Source organism: Trichosurus vulpecula, chromosome 2, assembly GCF_011100635.1.
Source record: "Trichosurus vulpecula isolate mTriVul1 chromosome 2, mTriVul1.pri, whole genome shotgun sequence".
NCBI lineage: Eukaryota > Metazoa > Chordata > Mammalia > Diprotodontia > Phalangeridae > Trichosurus > Trichosurus vulpecula.
The window spans coordinates 139345451-139363804 of record NC_050574.1 but is presented as its reverse complement, the minus strand read 5'-3'; the positions used below and the strand labels follow the sequence as shown (position 1 = coordinate 139363804).

At 36.4% G+C, this 18354-nt stretch overlaps 1 protein-coding gene across 1 annotated transcript in view; it reads left to right on the top strand.

Annotated features, from left to right (window-relative positions):
* RAB39A (RAB39A, member RAS oncogene family) overlaps positions 1-1826 on the top strand; it is a 21701-nt gene extending 19875 nt beyond the window's left edge. Inside the window, exon 2 of the mRNA XM_036745947.1 lies at positions 259-1826. Within this exon, the coding sequence (XP_036601842.1) occupies positions 259-685 (427 nt within the window). The 3' untranslated portion in view covers positions 686-1826. The remainder of the gene's footprint in view (positions 1-258) is intronic.
* The last annotated feature ends 16528 nt before the right edge of the window (positions 1827-18354 follow it).

Here is an 18354-nt window from a genome sequence, read left to right as displayed (position 1 = left end):
AGAATCTGTCTTGCCACTTACTACTCCTTCAAAATTCTGTCAGTTTGCAACTAACTCACCTGCTTCTTTACCTCATAGAATGTTTTTCTTTAGTTGAACCGACCTATCTTTGATAACTAAATTCCCACCCACCCTGCTTGTACCATTTCCCAGCTTTGACATCAGTGCAGCATTTCTTCACACAAACACATTACCCTTGTTTGGAAATGCAAAGAAAAAAGAAAATGTTTTGTTTACAAGTTTCTATTCATTTTTCAGATCAATAACTCGATCTTATTACCGCAACTCAGTTGGTGGATTTCTGGTATTTGACATCACAAACCGGAGATCTTTTGAACACGTGCGAGATTGGTTAGAAGAAGCCAAAATGTACGTGCAGCCATTTCGGATTGTATTTCTATTGGTGGGACATAAATGTGATCTTGTGTCACAGCGTCAAGTTTCAAGGGAAGAAGCTGAAAAAATGTCAGCAGCCTGTGGTATGAAGTATATTGAAACCTCAGCAAAAGATGCTACAAATGTTGAAGAATCCTTCACAATCTTGACAAGAGACATATATGAACTTATTAAAAAAGGAGAAATTTGCATTCAGGATGGTTGGGAAGGGGTTAAAAGTGGCTTTGTTCCAAATATTGTGCATTCTTCAGAAGAAGCAGTAAAACCTATGAAACAGTGTCTTTGCTGAATTCACAAACAGCTCCAAAATGGGTATGAGCAGATCAGGTATTTGTTTTAGGACAAATACCAACATTAAGAGCAAAGTGATAGTTATGGAAGCATAAAAATCATTGATTTGCCTGGGTCACTAATTGTTTTTGCATCCTTTTGTAAGATACTTAATTTAAAATGCTAAGGCAGTAATATAGTAATAGTTAAAGCAGAAAATATATTATTTTGAAGACATTAATATTTGTAAACAAAAGTGCAATATTTACTTAGTAAGTTAACATATCAAAGATTTTGACTAGGACTAAAACAGAAGTCCATTTTCAAGGGACCAGATTTTTCATGCATTCCTATGTTTTAACAAGTATTGAATGTGAAGAAATTATATATTATATTAATATTATTTTCCTTTGTTGGTTCACTGCTTCTAAAATATAGTTTTTATGTTTTATAGAGATAGCTGAGATTACAATCAGAATATTAAATTCCCAATAACTTTAAAGAAAGGAAACTAAAGAATTATTCATAAGCAAACATTTTGATATGATGATGATAATAATAATGTTTTAAAGTTCCCCACACTCATGAAATCATAGCTCTACCTGGAAATTTCAAAGAGATGAAATTCAGTTGATCCAGATCCAGTTTGTTGTCTGATTTGTCGGTGTAAGCAAACCTGAGTAGCAGTGTGGTGGAATGTCTAAAGAGCAAGGCTGGGAGTAAGGAGAACTTGGAGTCAAGTCTTGCCTCTAACATATATTGGCTGTGTGATTCTGAGCAAGTCATTTAATTTCTTAATGTAGTCAGTAACTATTCTAAGACTAAAGGCTGCAGGGAAAGCACCAATCTGCATTGAGAGAGGAAGTTCTTTACTAGGAACTATGTGGACTGGTGAAGTACAATTTAAAACAAAAAGAAATGAAATATAAAATATTTTGGTCATAAGTTTTAGTTGAGTGAACTTTAAAGCTTAAAATATATTATTAGGTCTAAGAAGACTTCATTTCTTCAACAAGGATGTAGAAAGGGGTATTCCAATAAAATAGTCTATCAGTGTTGCAAATTAATTTGTAGAAAAGGAAGCTCTTTGAAACATTTGCCATTCAAACCTATCAATATCACTAGTGAAAGAGGAATTTTGATGTGCATATGTGTGTATATGTGTGTTATGTGTGTTTGTACACACACACACACACACACACACACACACACACAAAACAGTTACTTAGTTTCCTTGTAGCTCATTTCCAAGAAGTGCATTTTAATCATAATTAGAAATTTTTTACTTTACTGCATTTTTACAACCATTTCTATAGTTAACTACTAAAAAGCAGTGACAAGTAAAAATTATTTCTTCTAGCAATCCTAATTGCATTATTGTTAAATCGCAAGTTATTTTGTGTATTAAGTACTTATGTACATATCATCAAAAAAAGTTGAGAATCATGTTTTCTCCTGGTTTTTTTTCCAGTCCCTTCTTCCTCTGCCTTCCCTTTCCTTTATAAAGTCCTAATTGGAAACCCTTATTGGGTTTCATATAATTAGGGAATTCCTTTGCACTGAGGTTTCCCCTCTGACTCAGCCTTTCTGTACTGAAAAACTGCTTCTTAGTAGTAGAAGTGATTGGCAGAAAATCCCAAGAGAACTTCAGGTTAATTAGAAGCCCTGGCTGGCACATGGTATTTAAATTATTGAACCACTTGACTAAATTATTGCAAATCTTCATCTTTAAAAGTTTTCTTAAGACCACAACAGAGTTTTTCCTGACAAGAAATTTTTCTAAACAGCTCCTCTGGGGACTTTCCCAACTAGTTTTCATCTTGTCAGTGCATCAGTTAAGAGGGACTGGCACCCATTGACAAACTCTCTATTATGCTGAATTATCAAGCAAAAGATAGCTTTTATTCTAGGCCAAATTATCTGGATAATTGCCTCAATTATCTATTCCTCTTTGCTAGTACAGATATAGTATATAAATGTATTAATACTAATTCATTTTTCTTTAGAGGTTGAAAGTGTTTTTTTTCTGTCTTCAAGATCTGTATGTATCTGTACATTGTACATTTTCTAGGCCTATTTAAGTACTCTTTTTATAAGGGCTCATAGAGAGAAAGGAGCATGAATTAAAATATAACAAAAATTTTTGAAAATCTCTATATCTACATTCCATTGATATCCATAAATCAATTTTGGTTGAAGATATGCCTTGACCACTTATGAAAAACTGAACACTTAAGAAAAATACAAGACCAGAAAAATGGGAAGTAAATATAATTCAGTCTATTTTGAATATTATGTGATTTTAATTGTTTATTCAAGTAATTTACTTGGTACAAGTTCATATATTGAATCTCTATCAACATTTTAAATTAATGATGTCATCTCAGTGTACACTGCAGAGGTCTAAGTTTCCTTAGATAAGCTGCCAAAATACCAAAGTGCTTTTGATATATAGTAGTAGAACACATATATAATGCTGACTTAGAACTGGATTAATGACTATGATGTAGGATTACATTTAGAAGAGAAACACAAGCTCCAATCTTTGAGATCATCTAATCCAACAGATAAGGAAACCGAGGACTTGACAGCTCAAGCGCCTTGTCCAGGCTCACACATAGTTGTTAGTTAGTAGCAGAGCCTGGATAAAATCCAGGGGTTGAAAGTCCCCTTTTGATTCTACCATGCTGCTTCTTGTGGGATGGGACTTGGCACATGATATATCTGCAACTGTGCAATGACAAGCAGGTTGGAATAGGGTTAAATTATACATTGATATAATAGGAGAACACTTATAGTCAAACAGTAATATACAATATAATCTAAAGAAAAAAATTGAGAATTCCAGTTCTAATTCACTTCAATATGAAATAAGCCTAATAAACTTAGTTGTGTGGAAAATACTCTTTTCTTAAATAGCATTAGTACGAATGTGGTCAGTAGGGTCATGCCAGAGAAACTTTCTGGTTCAGACAAATTTTGCCCAGTGGTTTCTTGGAAGTCAGCCATTTCATTTTTAAAAAAAAATTTAAATGATGATGTCCTGATTACTAAATGTCATATATCAACAAGGAAGGAAGGAAGGAAAGAAGAAAGGAAAGAAAGAAGGAAAGAAAAGACTGATATTCTGGTATTACCTATTTGGTAATAATATACTCCCTAAGAAATAACTGTTTATATGGCGGTGCATTAACTCAGACCGCTGTGGTAGCATTTAATGATGTAACAATTCATTAAATGGTATATTTGAGCCAAAATGATGATATATTGCTATAAAGATTTGTAAATATGGCCCTTAAAAATCTATATGCATACTTAGTAGCAAGGAGGGTTTCTTAAACTTCTCAAAAAATCTTAACACTTCAAAACTTCTTATAGACATTGTATGGTTTCAAAAAATCCTTTACCTCAAGTGTGCCCTGAGTGGACTTCATTTTGGGAGGTGGGAAGTGAGTGCTGATGAAAATAATCTTTTCTATTCGGGTTAAAATAGCATTTTCCTAAAACAAAGACTTCATCTAATAGACCTTTTAATAATTGTAAAATCAAAGGTTTGAATTCACAAGACTAGCAGTTTGACAAGAGGTTTGTTGTTTTTTGTTTTTTATTCCAGCTTTCATATTGCTTTTGGAACACATTCAACTACAGACTCTCCATTTACTTCAAACTGTGCACTATACTGAGCTGATACTCTGAGTGTATGAAGTAAGATGTTACAGGCCTGTAACAGTCATACACCAGTACCTATCTTGGCTTTTTATTAACAAAGAACTGTGCCTTCAGTTATACAGAGAGCAAATGCAAGCTTGAGGCATATGCAAGCCACTTTAACCACTGTAGAGTTAGGCCCGACTATTTAAAAAAATAATGGAATGCAATACCAACTATAAGCTTATTGGTGTGAAACTTCACATATGCAAGCTGTCTCCTGTCCTTCAAAAACCTCCTCAAAATTTAGTTCATTCCAGAAACCTTCGCTTGTTAAGTGGAAGTGAGCTGCAGCTCTCCACTGGACCCTAAAATAACTAGCAAACCACACCTCTGAGCCCAAAAGAAAATGCCAAGAGAATAAACTGCATCATGACTTGATATTTTCATTTCACAATCTTAATAATTGCTACAGATCAACACAATAGATTCAGCTGTGACAATCAATACTGATAATGAACCGGACAGAAAAGAATAAATTACCCACAGAATAATTAAAAATATTAGCATTCTTGTTTGTTTCATCTCTATTAGATTATAAGGAGAATTCACATCTTCTCTTGAATAGTGCCTAGGAGAGTGTCTTACATGTATACACACTGAGTTAGTGTTTGATCATAATGACTTTGAACCAACACTATTAAATTCAGTTTCCACAGATTCAGTTTTCATTGCAAATATCCTGTTATAAAAGATGTTTTGCTATAACTAAATTTTAGCATTTTTGGAAGATGATAGTTGACTAAAGAAAATTCCTAAGAGAACATATGGTATTAAACCTCTTTGAAATGTGTTGTAAATGTTATTTGTAAAAAAAAAGTTAATAAAAAGAATGTGAAGAAATCTTGTTGTCACAAGACTTTTATGTTATCTATGATAGCGTTTGTAGATGGCAGATTTTTTAATGGAAGCATTCATGTTAATTGCAGCTCAATTTTCACAGAAATTTTTCAAAATAACTGAAAATATAATGTAATATAATTCAGGAAATACTTATTAAACGTTATCCACATGCAAACTACTGTACCAGGTACTAGGAGTACAAAGATGTAAAATACCACAGGCCTTCCAGGAGCTTACAAACTAATAGGGTAGATTAAAAACATAAATAAGTATGATAAAAGGTAAAATACAATGAAGACAAATGAAAGATCCAGATAAATCACTTTTTTAAATTGAGAAGGGACAGATCATGTTCATCTGGTTGGGGGAATGGGCACAGGGAGAAAGGTAGAATCAGAAAAGGTTTCGAGCAGTTAGTCAACAAACACTATGTGGCCAGGCACTGTATACCATCACAAAAATACCATTACCCTCCAGGAGTTCCTATTCTAATAGGAAAGAGAACATTCAAACAGTTATATACTTAGAAGAAATATGCAGGGTAAATGGAAGATAATCTCAGAGGAAAGGCATTGTAAGGAGGGAGAGGGAAGAAGGAAGAAGGGAAAGCCCTCTTCTAGAAAATGGTATTTGAGCTGAGTCTTGACTGAAGAGGCAAAAGAAACCAGGAGGTGGCAAGGAGGAGGGGGAGCATTCCAGAGAGAGGGGATAGCCAGTCAAAAGGCATTCTGGGATTTGGGGGTGTCATGTTCGAAGAAAGCAAAAAGGCCATTGTCACTGGATTGTAATGCACATGGAAGTAAAGTGTAAAAAGGCTAGAAAGGTGATTAGTTGATTAGTGATTAGGTTGTAAAGAGCTTTAAAGCAGAACAGGTAATAGGAAACCACTGGAATTCATTGAGTAGGGGATGACAAGGTGAGACCCAGTCTTTAGGAAGATTACTGGTGGCTGAGTGGAGAATGGACTGGAATGGGAAAGCCTTGATGCTGGGAGAGAGTGCAGCCATGAAGTAATAAGGGTTCGCATTAGGGTGGAAGCCGTGTGAGTGAAGCCAAAGGGATGTATACAAAGAGATGAGAAGAAATGATAAGACCTGGCAACAGATTGGGTATGTGGAATGAGTGAAAGTGAGGAGTTGAGGATAACACCAATATTATGAACCTGGGAGACCAGAAGGGTGTTGGTACCTTCAACAGTAATAGGGAAGTTCTGAAGAGGGGAGGATTTGGGCAGAAAGATAAAGAGTTCTGTTTTGGAAATGTTGATTTTGAGATGCCTATGGAAGAAGGATTGTGCAGCTCAGGAGAGATTAGGGCTGGATAAACTGATATGAGAATCTTCTGCATGGAGATAATTGAACCCATGAAAGCAGACAAAATCACCAAGTTAGACAGTATTGAGAGAGAAGAGCACCCAGCATTTTTTCATCATAAGTCCTTTGGGATTGTCTTGGATCATTGTGTTGCTGAGAATAGGTAAGTCATTCACAGCTGTTCATTGTACAATATTGCTGTTACTGTGTACAATGTTCTCTTGGTTCTGTCATTTCACTTTGTATCAATTCATGTAAATCCCAGTTTTTCAAAAATAATCCTGTTCATCATTTCTTATAGCACAATAAAATTTTATTACAATCATATATCACGATTTGTTCAGCCATTCCCCAGTTGATGGACATCTCTTCAATTTCCAACTGAAAGAAGGCTATTTCAGTTGTTCTTGTGATGAGGCATTGAACCAGGGTTGATGACAATGTAAGCTTTAGTAGAGGAAGAGATAGATGTAAGAGCTATTATGGAGATAGAAATGACAGGATTTAGCAATTGACTGGATGTGGAAGATGAGAGATAAGAGATAACTCAGGTTTTGAGCTTAGGTAACCAGAAGGGTAGTGGTGATTACAATGGAAATAGGGACTATGGGACAAGGAACAGGTTTTATGGGATGGTGAGGTTTTTAGGGGGAGGACATGTTGGTTTTGGAGACATCTGGGTATATTTACTGTCTAGTTGACAGTTGAAAATATGGGAAAGATTGGGATAGACTCACATGTGAAAGTCATTTGCACAGGCATGGTCATTGAAGCCACAGGACTGGAAGAAATCTCAAAGAGGATAAAATGTGGAGAGAGAAGCAAAGACCTCTATATTTAGAGGCTAGCAGAGGCTAAATTGAGAAAATATGTATGTATGTGTATATGTGTGTGTGTACATATATACATACATACATATATACATACACACACACATCTATATATAGGAATAGAAGCAGGAAGAAGGAATGTCATAGAAACCAAGAGAAAAGAAAGAATTACCAAGAAGTATGGAACAGGAGCAATAGTAACAATTGCTGCAGAAAGGTCAAGGAAGACAAAGAATGAGAGGGGGGGAAAGTCTTTTATTTTGGTATGTAAGGGGTCATTAGTGACCTTGGTAAGAGCAATTTGGCAGAGATGGGAGAAAGTTGAACATGTTTGTAGTCAGGGATGAGAGATAAGGAAAGATTGAAGATGAAAGAGACTGAGGGAGCAAGATCCTAAAAAAATTAGGAGAGGTTGGATTTGGCAAGAGGAAAGACCACTTCATCCTCTGAGGCTAAAGAGGAGAAAAGAATGGGTTAAAAAAAAACCAGGTTTTGGAGTGTGGGTGAGGAGACATGAGGGAATTCACAACCAAAGAAAATCAGAGTATTGTGACTTCAGAGTTATCTCATAACTTGATTGTGGAACTCTGCTTTAAATAGTTTATTTTTGTCCCAGGTCAGCTCATCATATAACTGCTTGGATGTAATACTGTCATATGTTTCATGTGTGTGTGTGTGTGTGTGTGTGTGTGTGAGAGTGTGTATTCCTATATCTCCAGTTCAGCCAATGTTGCCCAGGAGCCCAGTTTTACTAGTAAAATACTGAAGTCTAATTGTTGACAATACCGTCTTGATATTTACTAGTAAACATCATTAACCAAAAGAAGGGAAGAAATGTTTTAGAGTTGCCAGAATCCAAAATTTAAATGATGTCACTATCTGTTATCTATCTATCTATTATCCATCAATAAACAAAAGAAGTGTCTTCAACATAGAGTAGAGGTGGGCCAGTAGTGGGTGTGAAAAAGGAGAGATGAAAATAATGATGTGTTCCCACAAAGCAATGAGCAATCATTCCATGTGTGTGGTCTGATAACAACTGCTCTTCGGTGTTGGTCTTTTCAATCACAGCTACATACATACATAATCACATTTTGGATGAGCTCTCCTAGTCAGAAATAATCTTTCCTTCCTGTGAACTCCTATTTAGTTCCTCTCTTTGTATTATGTTTCTTTGTTTATATGTATCATCTTTCTCTAAGATTTTAAGTTCCTCAAAGACACAGCTTTTTCTTATTTATCTTTGTTTCTTCCACAAAGCCTATGTTAGGGATTCATTCATTGATTTGGGTGGTTTAATTAAATCCAGATTTCACTCATTTCAGACTTGAATTTTTTTCTTTGTCCTGCAAGGCAGTCATTCTTTTGTTTCATACATTTTACTTACATGTTTTGTCTGTGTTGTGAAGAAACTGGTATCTACAATATCTATATCAATCAGTATGGTATGTGTAATGACTATGTTAATCACCTAGATTTGCTGGAGCTTCCCTACTTTCCAGGGGACCCTAACTTGGAAGCTAAGGCTGAAGCTGAAGTAAACAATCAGGCCCGTTCACTTGTTTGACATACTAATAATCCCCTGCCTTGTAACTGCCAACTGACCCGAATTAGGTGCTCCTCTGTTGTACAAGAGTGAAAAGTCCCAGCCATGCTAACCCTGGTTCCGCACTTCACTGAAAAACCACAAGACTCAACAACTTAACGACTCTGGTAACTGTTTACCCAAGAACACCTGTGATTTCTCTCTTTGTGGTTTTCATGCTTAAATATCCTACCTCTGCTATAAGCAGGAGAGCCCTCCTTCTTAGGAAGGGAAACTCCACTTGCAAGCTTTTTCCTCATAAGGAAATAAACTCCTGCTGTTGATCTTTAACCAATGGGTCCTGACTGCTCTGTTCAGCTCTGGCCTCCAAAGATCGAGTATGGTTCGGTTTGGTATGTATATATGTGCATATGTAAATACCGGAATAGCTAAGGGTGACAATTACAAGTTAAAATCTCACAAAATCTGGTCATTAATATTCTATTGTACTTGTAGGGGCACAGCTTCCACTGAGAATATTTGAATATACAGAGGATCTATGATTCTGTCACTGTCAGGAACTTCTACTCTGGGAATTTTTTTCTACCAAAACATATCTCAAGAAGTTTATGACTTAGATAAATCTTAGGAAGCTTCCCGAGGGACCTAGAAGTTCAGCATCTTGCTTAGAATCACATAACTAATAAGTATTAGAAATGGGATTTGTGCCATACCAATTAAACTACCAAAAATTATTTTCTAGAGCTAGAAAAAATAATATCAAAATTCATCTGGAAGAACAAAAGGTCCAGAATATCAAGGGAATTAATGAAAAGAAATGCTAGGAAAGGTGGTCTAGCCATTCCAGATCTTAAGTTGTATTATAAAGCAGCTATCATCAAAACCATTTGGTACTGGCTAAGAAATAGAAGAGAAGATCAGTGGAACAGGTTAGGTACACAAGACATAGTAGTTAATGATTATAGCAATCTACTATTTGATGAACTCAAAAACCCTAGCTTCAGGGATAAGAACTCACTATTTGACAAAAACTGCTGGGAAAACTGGAAAACAGTATGGCAGAAACTGGGCATAGACCAACGTCTGACACCATATATAAGAATAAAGTCCAAATGGGTACACGATCTAGGTATAAAGGCTGATACCATAAAAAATTAGGGGAGCATGGGATAGTTTATCTGTCATATTTGTGGGGAATGGAGAAATTTATGACCAAACAAGAGATAGAGAACATTATGAAATGAAAAGTGGATAATTTTGATTACGTTAAGTTGAAAAGTTTTTGCACAAAGCCAATGCAACCAAGATTAGGAGGAATGCAAAAAACTGGGAATTTTTACAACTAATGTCTCTGATAAAGGCCTCATTTCTAAAATATGTATAGAGAACTGAGTCAAATTTACAAGAATAGAAGTCATTCCCCAATTGATAAATGGTCAAATGATATGAACAGGCACTTTTCAGAGGAAGAAATTAAAGCTATCTATAGTCATATGAAAAAATGCTCTAAATCACTATTGATTAGAGAAATGCAAATCAAAATGACTTTGAGGTACCACATCACACCTACCAGACTGGCTAACATGACAAAACAGGAAAGTGATAAATGCTGGTGAAGATGTGGGAAAGTTGGAATACTAATTCATTGTTGGTGGAGCTGTGAGCAGATCCAACCATTCTGGAGAGCAATTTGGAACTATGCCCAAAGGGCTATAAAAATGTGCATACCCTTTGACCCAGCAATAGCACTTCTAGGGTTGTATCCCAAAGAGATCATAAAATTGGGAAAAGGTCCCACATGTACAAAAATATTTATAGCAGCTCTTTGTGTGGTGGCCAAGAACTGGAAATCGAGGGGATGCCCATGAATTGGGAAATGGCTGAACAAGTTGTGGTATATGAATGTAGTGGAATACTATTGTGCTATAAGAAATGATGAGCAGGTAGACTTCGGGAAAACCTGGAAAGACTTATATGAACCAATACTGAGTGAAATGAGCAGAACCAGGAGAACATTGTACACAGTAACAGCAACAGTGTACGATGACTGATTTTGATAGACTTAGCCCTTTTCAGCAATTCAAGGACCTAAAACTTTTCGAAAGGACTCATAATGGAAATGCCATCCACATCCAGAGAAAGAACTATGGAGTCAGAATGCTGAGTGAAGCAGACTGTTTTCTCCTTTGTTTTGTTTTGTTTCCTTTCTCATGGTTTCTCCCATTTGTTATAATTCTTCTATGCAACATGACTAATGTGAAAATGTATTTAATAGGAATGTATTTGTAGAGCACATATGGGATTGTATGCCATCTTGGGGAGGGAGGGGGAGAAAATTAAAAACTTAAGGAAATGAATGTTGAAAACTGAAAATAAATTAATTAGATATTAAAAAAAGAAATGGGATTTGAATCCGTCTTTTTTTCTTTTCCTTTAAAATTTTTTCCACTTAATGATACAGTATTTTATTTTTTCTAATTACATGTAAAGATAGTTTTCAACATTCATTTTAACAAGATTTTGAGTTCCAAATTTTTCTCCCTCCCCACTCCCCAAGACAGCAAACAGTCTGATATAGGCTACACATGTACAATTATGTTAAATATAATTCCACATTAGTCATGTTGTGAAAGAAGAATCAGAAGAAAAGGGAAAAACCACAAGAAAAAACAAAAAGCAAAAAAAGTGAAAATAGTATGCTTTGATCTGCGTTCAGGCTCCATAGTTCTTTCTCTGGAAGCGGATAGCGTTTTCCATCGTGAATCTTTTGAAATTGTCTTAGATCATTACGTTGCTGAGAAGAACTAAGTCTATCAAAGCTGATCATAACACAATGTTGTGGTTATTGTATACAGTGTTCTGGTTCTGCTCACTTCACTCAGCATTAGTTCATGTAAGCCTTTCCAGGTTTTTCTGAAATCTGCCTGCTCATCATTTCTTATGGCACAATAGTATTCCATTACATTCATAAACTACACTTGTTCAGCCATTATCCAATTGATGGGCATCCCTTCCATGTCCAATTCTTTGCCACCACAAAAGGAGCTGCTATAAATATTTCGGTACATGTGGGTTGTTTTCCCTTTTTTATGATCTCTTCGGGATACAGACCTAGTAGTAAACCCAAGTCTTTTTGGCACCAATCCCAGCACTCTATCTTTTCCGCCACCTGCCTCAGAGAGATAAAAATTATCAGAAAGTCAGATATAATTTATACCATGTCAGCTGTATTATAAGTTTCTAAGGTCATTTTCTTTGACAGCCATAACTAATGAATTAAGCTGGTTTCAAAACTTCATGGAAAAATTAAGTTTTCTAGTGAAATTTAGAAAAGGCATAGGTCAGGGGTGGGGAATCTATGGCCTCCAGGCCACATGTGACACTCTAGGTCCTCAAGTGCAGCCCATTGACTGAATCCAAACTTCACAGAATAGGGGCGGAGCCAAGATGGCAGCTGGAAAGCAGGGACTAGCGTGACCTCCCTGCCGAGTCCCTCCAAAAACCTATAAAAAATGGCTTTGAACCAATTCTAGAACAGCAGAACCCACAAAACAGCAGAGGGAAGCAGGGCTCCAGCCCAGGACAGCCTAGATGGTCTCTGGGTGAGGTTTATCCCACACGGAGCTAGGAGCAGAGGGGAGCCGTGGGGAGCCAAGCCCAGCCGAGCCCAGTGTGAGCTGCGTGAACCAACCAGACCAGAAGCTGGGCAGAAAGTGCCCTAGCGCCCTGAATCAGTGAGCTGTGGCAGTTACCAGACTTCTCAACCCACAAACACCAAAGACTTCGGAGAAGGTTAGTGGGAAAAGCTGCGGGAGTGGAAGGAGTTCGAGGTTGGCTACTAGCCCTGGGGGCAGCGGAGGCGGGGCAGCTACAGCTGTTGTTGCTTCCAGCCCCAGGCCCACCTGGTGGGAGGAATTAACTGGCGGATCAGAGCAGGAGTACACAGCCTGCTGAAGATCTAAGCCCAGTCTGGGTTGGGGGTTCTTGGGGAAGGAGCAGTGCTGGTGTGGCAGAGCTGGCACATTCCCCCCAAACGTGGAACATAGAACTCTTTAGTCTACAAGCAGTCATATCCTGCTGAAAAACTCAGGGGTCAAGTTAGTTGGTTGGGAATATGGCTAGGCCGAGAAAACACACCCAGATTCAGTCTCAGACTTTGGATTCTTTCTTTGGTGACAAAGAAGACCAAAACATACAGCCTGAAGAAGTCAACAAAGTGCAAGAGCCTACACCAAAAGCCTCCAAGAAAAACATGAACTGGTCCCAGGCCATGGAAGAGCTCAAAAAGGATTTGGAAAAGCAAGTTAGAGAAGTAGAGGAAAAATTGGGAAGAGAATTGAGAAGGATGCAAGAAAACCATGAAAAACAAGTCAATGACTTGCTAAAGGAGACCCAAAGAAATACTGAAAAATACACTGAAGAAAACAACACCTTAAAAAATAGACTAACTCAAATGGCAAAAGAGCTCCAAAAAGCCAATGAGGAGAACAATACCTTGAAAGGCAGAATTAGCCAAATGGAAAAGGAGGTCCAAAAGACCACTGAAGAAAATACTACTTTAAAAATTAGATTAGAGCAAGTGGAAGCTAGTGACTTGATGAGAAATCAAGATGTTATAAAACAGAACCAAAGGAATGAAAAAATGGAAGACAATGTGAAATATCTCATTGGAAAAACCACTGACCTGGAAAATAGATCCAGGAGAGATCATTTAAAAATTATTGGACCACCTGAAAGCCATGATCAAAAAAAGAGCCTAGATATCATCTTTCAAGAAATTATCAAGGAGAACTGCCCTGATATTCTAGAGCCACAGGGCAAAATAGAAATTGAAAGAATCCATCGATTGCCTCCTCAAATAGATCCCAAAAAGAAAGTAATATGGAACTGTGCCCCAGAAGTTACCAAGCTGTGACCCATTGATGCCACGGATAATAATAAAAGCTACCATTATATAGCACTTTAAGGTCTGCAGACTGTTCTACATAAACTATCTCATTTGATCTTCACAACAACAATGGGAGGTAGATGCGATTATTTTCTTCATTTTATAAATAAGGAAACTGAGGCAGATAGAGGTTGTGACTTGTCCTGGATCATACAACGAGTGTCTGAGGTGGATTTTAACCCAGAACCTCTTGACTATAAGTGAAATATTCCCAGTGCTACGAACTATTAGTGGGTGTGAGTGAACATAGAAAATAATGAAACACTGAATAAAAGTTTATATTAAGTATATAATTTAGTCCATTGATAATTCTTCCTGAGATCTCATTTTTTAAAAAATTGCAAAGTGAAATTTTATATGATCAGTAATCAAAATACCTTATATTTGTTTATAATTGAAGCATTTTCAAGGGCCTTTTATAGCCATTATGTAATTTGTGAGTTACCTATGTTATTATTTAATTTATTTGGAAACAAACAAAAATGGGCATACCATAGAGACTGGAAACTTGAAAGTCCAGTAGAGCATATTAGGGTTTTTAGGAGAGAAATTCTTTAGGTTCACCTTAGTTAAGAATGCCAATGATTATGAAGACAACTGAACCAAAAAAAGTTACACACACACACATATGCATATGTATACATATACCTCCAGTCTATTTTCTGTTCATACATCTTTCAGATGTCAACAGATCTAGAGCAGGAATTATTTTTAGATAGATATAGATATGTAAGTATGTATACACATATATTCACATGTATGTCTATTATGACCAAAGATTTTCTTCAGAAACTCATATATGCATATATGGTATTATACTCAGTGACAAAAGTAATACAAATAACAGCAGATATTTGATTCCAAGAATAAATTTTAAAAAAAAGTTAAAAGGGAAAAACAAATCTCACTACCTCCGGACAGCTACCGAAAAAGTATTAGCATGGGATTCCACCACAAACTCTTGTTATTTGAAGTCAAGAAGGATATAACAGAAGTCAGAGTCATTAAAAAAGATCTACTAATAGTTTTCATTAAGTAAAGCATTTGTGAACTAAAAAAGGTTTGATTAAAATGGACAGAGTTGCAATTAGCGAAATGAGTTTTTCATTAGTGTTGCAACCAAGATGTGGTCTATGGAAAAATACCCACCTAAATTCAGACTATGATCAGCCTGAGGTTTTTAGCGCCACCCCCCAATAAAAGTAAAGAATCAAGCATGTATTAAGCACAGACTATGTGCCAGACACCATGCTAAATATTTTATAAATATCTCATTTTTCCTCACAACCACCCTGGGAGGTAGGTGCTATTATTATCCCCATGATACAGTTGAGGAAACTGAGGCAGACAGAGGTTAAGTGATTTCTCTAGGGTCACACAGCTGGTTAATGTCTGAGACTGGATTTGAACTCACATCTTGTAGGCCCAGCACTTGATCCACTGTACCACCTAACTGCCTCACATGAGCTAGGAGGCTAGTAAGTCTATCTTTCCCCTGAGCAGCTGCCACATCTGAGGTTTAGATTCATTTGTAATGGTTAAAAAAAAAAACCCAACACACAGCCCTCACATACGGCCTACTGATCATGTGGTCCACTACTGAAAAATCTTAGTTTATTTCAGACTTAACCCTTTTGACTGCTTACTTGATTCATTAATTTCCTTTCCTCTCCTTGTTTTTTCCTCACTCCATTTTTGTTTTTTTTCCTTCCCCCTGTCTTCCTTCCCTGTTTCCTCTCACGTTTTCTCCAGACTAAAATCCAGTTTTATAATGAGATTGGAAAGGTAGTTCACATCGCCAAGAAGTGCCTTTATATCTTTCTCCTAAAGCCACCATCAGCTTTTGTCTTTCTGTCCCAATAACCCCTGAATTCTTCCTCTTCCTCACTAGTAAGCAGAGGAGATGCTCTTTAGCCTCTGCTTTCCCATTTCAGTTTCTTAGCCTCTAAAAGTAGAATAGGAGGGGGCAAGGTGAACCATTGATGGCCTTCCCAGCTTTCTTGCTCACATAAGTAATTGCTCTGCAGGTGCTTTCCATCTCTTATGCACAGGGTGAATTCTATGTACCTTTGATATCCATCCATCTATAATTTACCCAAGGAGATGGGTGAATAAACTGACACTAATGCTTAATTTGTTTAATGACAAAATACATATAAAATTGCCACTCGGTTAATACATTTTTGCTTTTCTGTTACTTTTTATTTACCTGTTAAATTCCCTTTTCAATGGAAAACTATAATTCTTAACCCTAAATTTGGGCATTTGATGATTTTTCAGAAAAGACTTTTTATTACAAACTACCAAACTACAAATCTGTTATTAGTACCATTAAAAGATATTTCATTTTAAGACACTTACCAATTAAAAGATCTAAAACCTCTGGATCCCATCATGCTCAATTCAATAAATAAAATTCAATTATTACAAGCAGGAAATCAGAGTCTCTGTAGTAGGTCCAAACATAAGTTATATGAGTATACTAACAAGGATCTGTATTCTAATTAATGTGGGAACTCTCTGTCCAATCATGCGTATCACAGCTCACTATGCCTTCTCATCCTGTGCAACTTCTATTCCATGCCCTTCTGGACATGGGCCCTTCTTCCTTGACAAAAGGCCCACACAAAATGCAATGTTCTTCCTTGAGATCAGAAGTTCCTAACCTTCTTTTGTATCATGAACCCCTTTGGTAATGAGGTGAAACCTCCAGATGCCTGCTCAGAATAATGTTTTTAAATGCTACCCCCAAATATATAGGCTCACAAAGGAAACTAATTATATACAAATACAGTTATCAAAATATATATTTTTAAAAGAGCTCACAGGCTCCATGTTAAGAACCCACTGCACTAAATCTCTTGATATCAGTAGGATGTATGACCAGAAAATAGGCTAGTCATGCAGTAAGAGCATGGGACAACTGATGGACCCGTCACTGCTCAATTGTCATTGATGAAATACAGTTGCCTCGAATAATAAAATAAAATGAAGTAAAAATACAATATATGTAATAGCCTTATCATAGTAACTGCTGGTTTTGTATAGCTGGTTTAATCATACCCTAGCCTGATAGATAGTACGCACACAATAAAAGTTTGTTGAATGAATAAATATGCTTAATGTTTATGATAATATTTAAGTTCTCTTATAAAAGTTGAAAGTCAAACTAAATTTCTATTATTCTACTGATAAAATCTAGAGCATCTTAATATACTACTGCCTATTTTTCTAAATTTTCGAATTTGAAATAATTTTACAATAAAATGGCTTAATTAGATAATTTATTCACTTATTTGGCTGCATATGAGGCCTCCAAATAATAGCTCAAATCAAAAGTTCTATTGCAAATGTCCAACAGCTGCTACTTTTCATTTCTTCTACTTGGTGCCAATTAGATGAGGTTAAAACGATCTGCTAATAGTGTCAGAGAAATGAATAATTATTTGCATAATTATTCAAGAGAAAATAAATTAGTAATCACAAATGCAGTTGTTAGGATAGAGGGAGTTCAAGGAGTAAAAATGTAAATATAAAAGGGCCAGGATGCAATTCTCTATCCAAATATAACTGGACCTGCTTAATTACAGTGTCCAGGGCAGAGAGAAAAACTTTAATTTCAAATTTAACCGGACAAGATATAGAGCTCAAACTAGTTAGACCAAAAACCCAAAACAGCTGGATTTAGGTGACAAAATCAATTCAGTGTTTTAATTGTGTCCCTCATTTCAATGTTGTTGCCCTATTTTTTAAAATAGTACAGTATTCAAGAAAATGAAGATAGAAAACTAAAAAACACTTTGAAATAGGAAAAAGATTCTAGATGTGTTTTCCTGTCTAACTCTAGCTGACATGTTGCCTGCAAGAGTTGTGGTTGTACAGGTAGTTTAGGTTATAACTTCTTTGTTTGGAAGGAATGTGTGGAAGAAGCTTTAAAAGAAGATAACAATTTTTTTTTAAATAGGCCCATAAATCTTTAAAAACACTCTACGTTCTGTCCAAACTGTTACTAATCCCATCATGCCCAATCCTGCATCCAAGCGTTCACAGAAGTAAAATGCATGGTCCTGTCGCAGGCTGGTCCCCTGTTAATTTAGGTTCAGTATTAGAATGAAATGAGAAACACTTATATGTCATTCAACAGTTATAACAAAGAGAGGCTCACTTAACTACAGCATTTTGCTTGAGTAGATGCTATTCCCCGAACCTTCAAATGAAAATGCATCTAGTTAGCAGAATAAGCCTTAGGACAGCTGTCAAGTCTGCAGACCCTCTTCTTTTCCATGTAGGTGAGCTTTTTTATGTCCTTAGGTGACCAGGAAGCCACATCAACATAGCCAGAAGTCACCAGAAAGCCAAGTCAAAGGAGCCAAGGCTTGAGCCCTAGCCAACATAGTCCTAGGGACAACTTCATAGTGACTCTAACCCATATAGGTCACTTCCATGACTAGAGTATTCCCTTGTTTCATCTCTGCCTATTGAAATATTTATCCTTGCTTG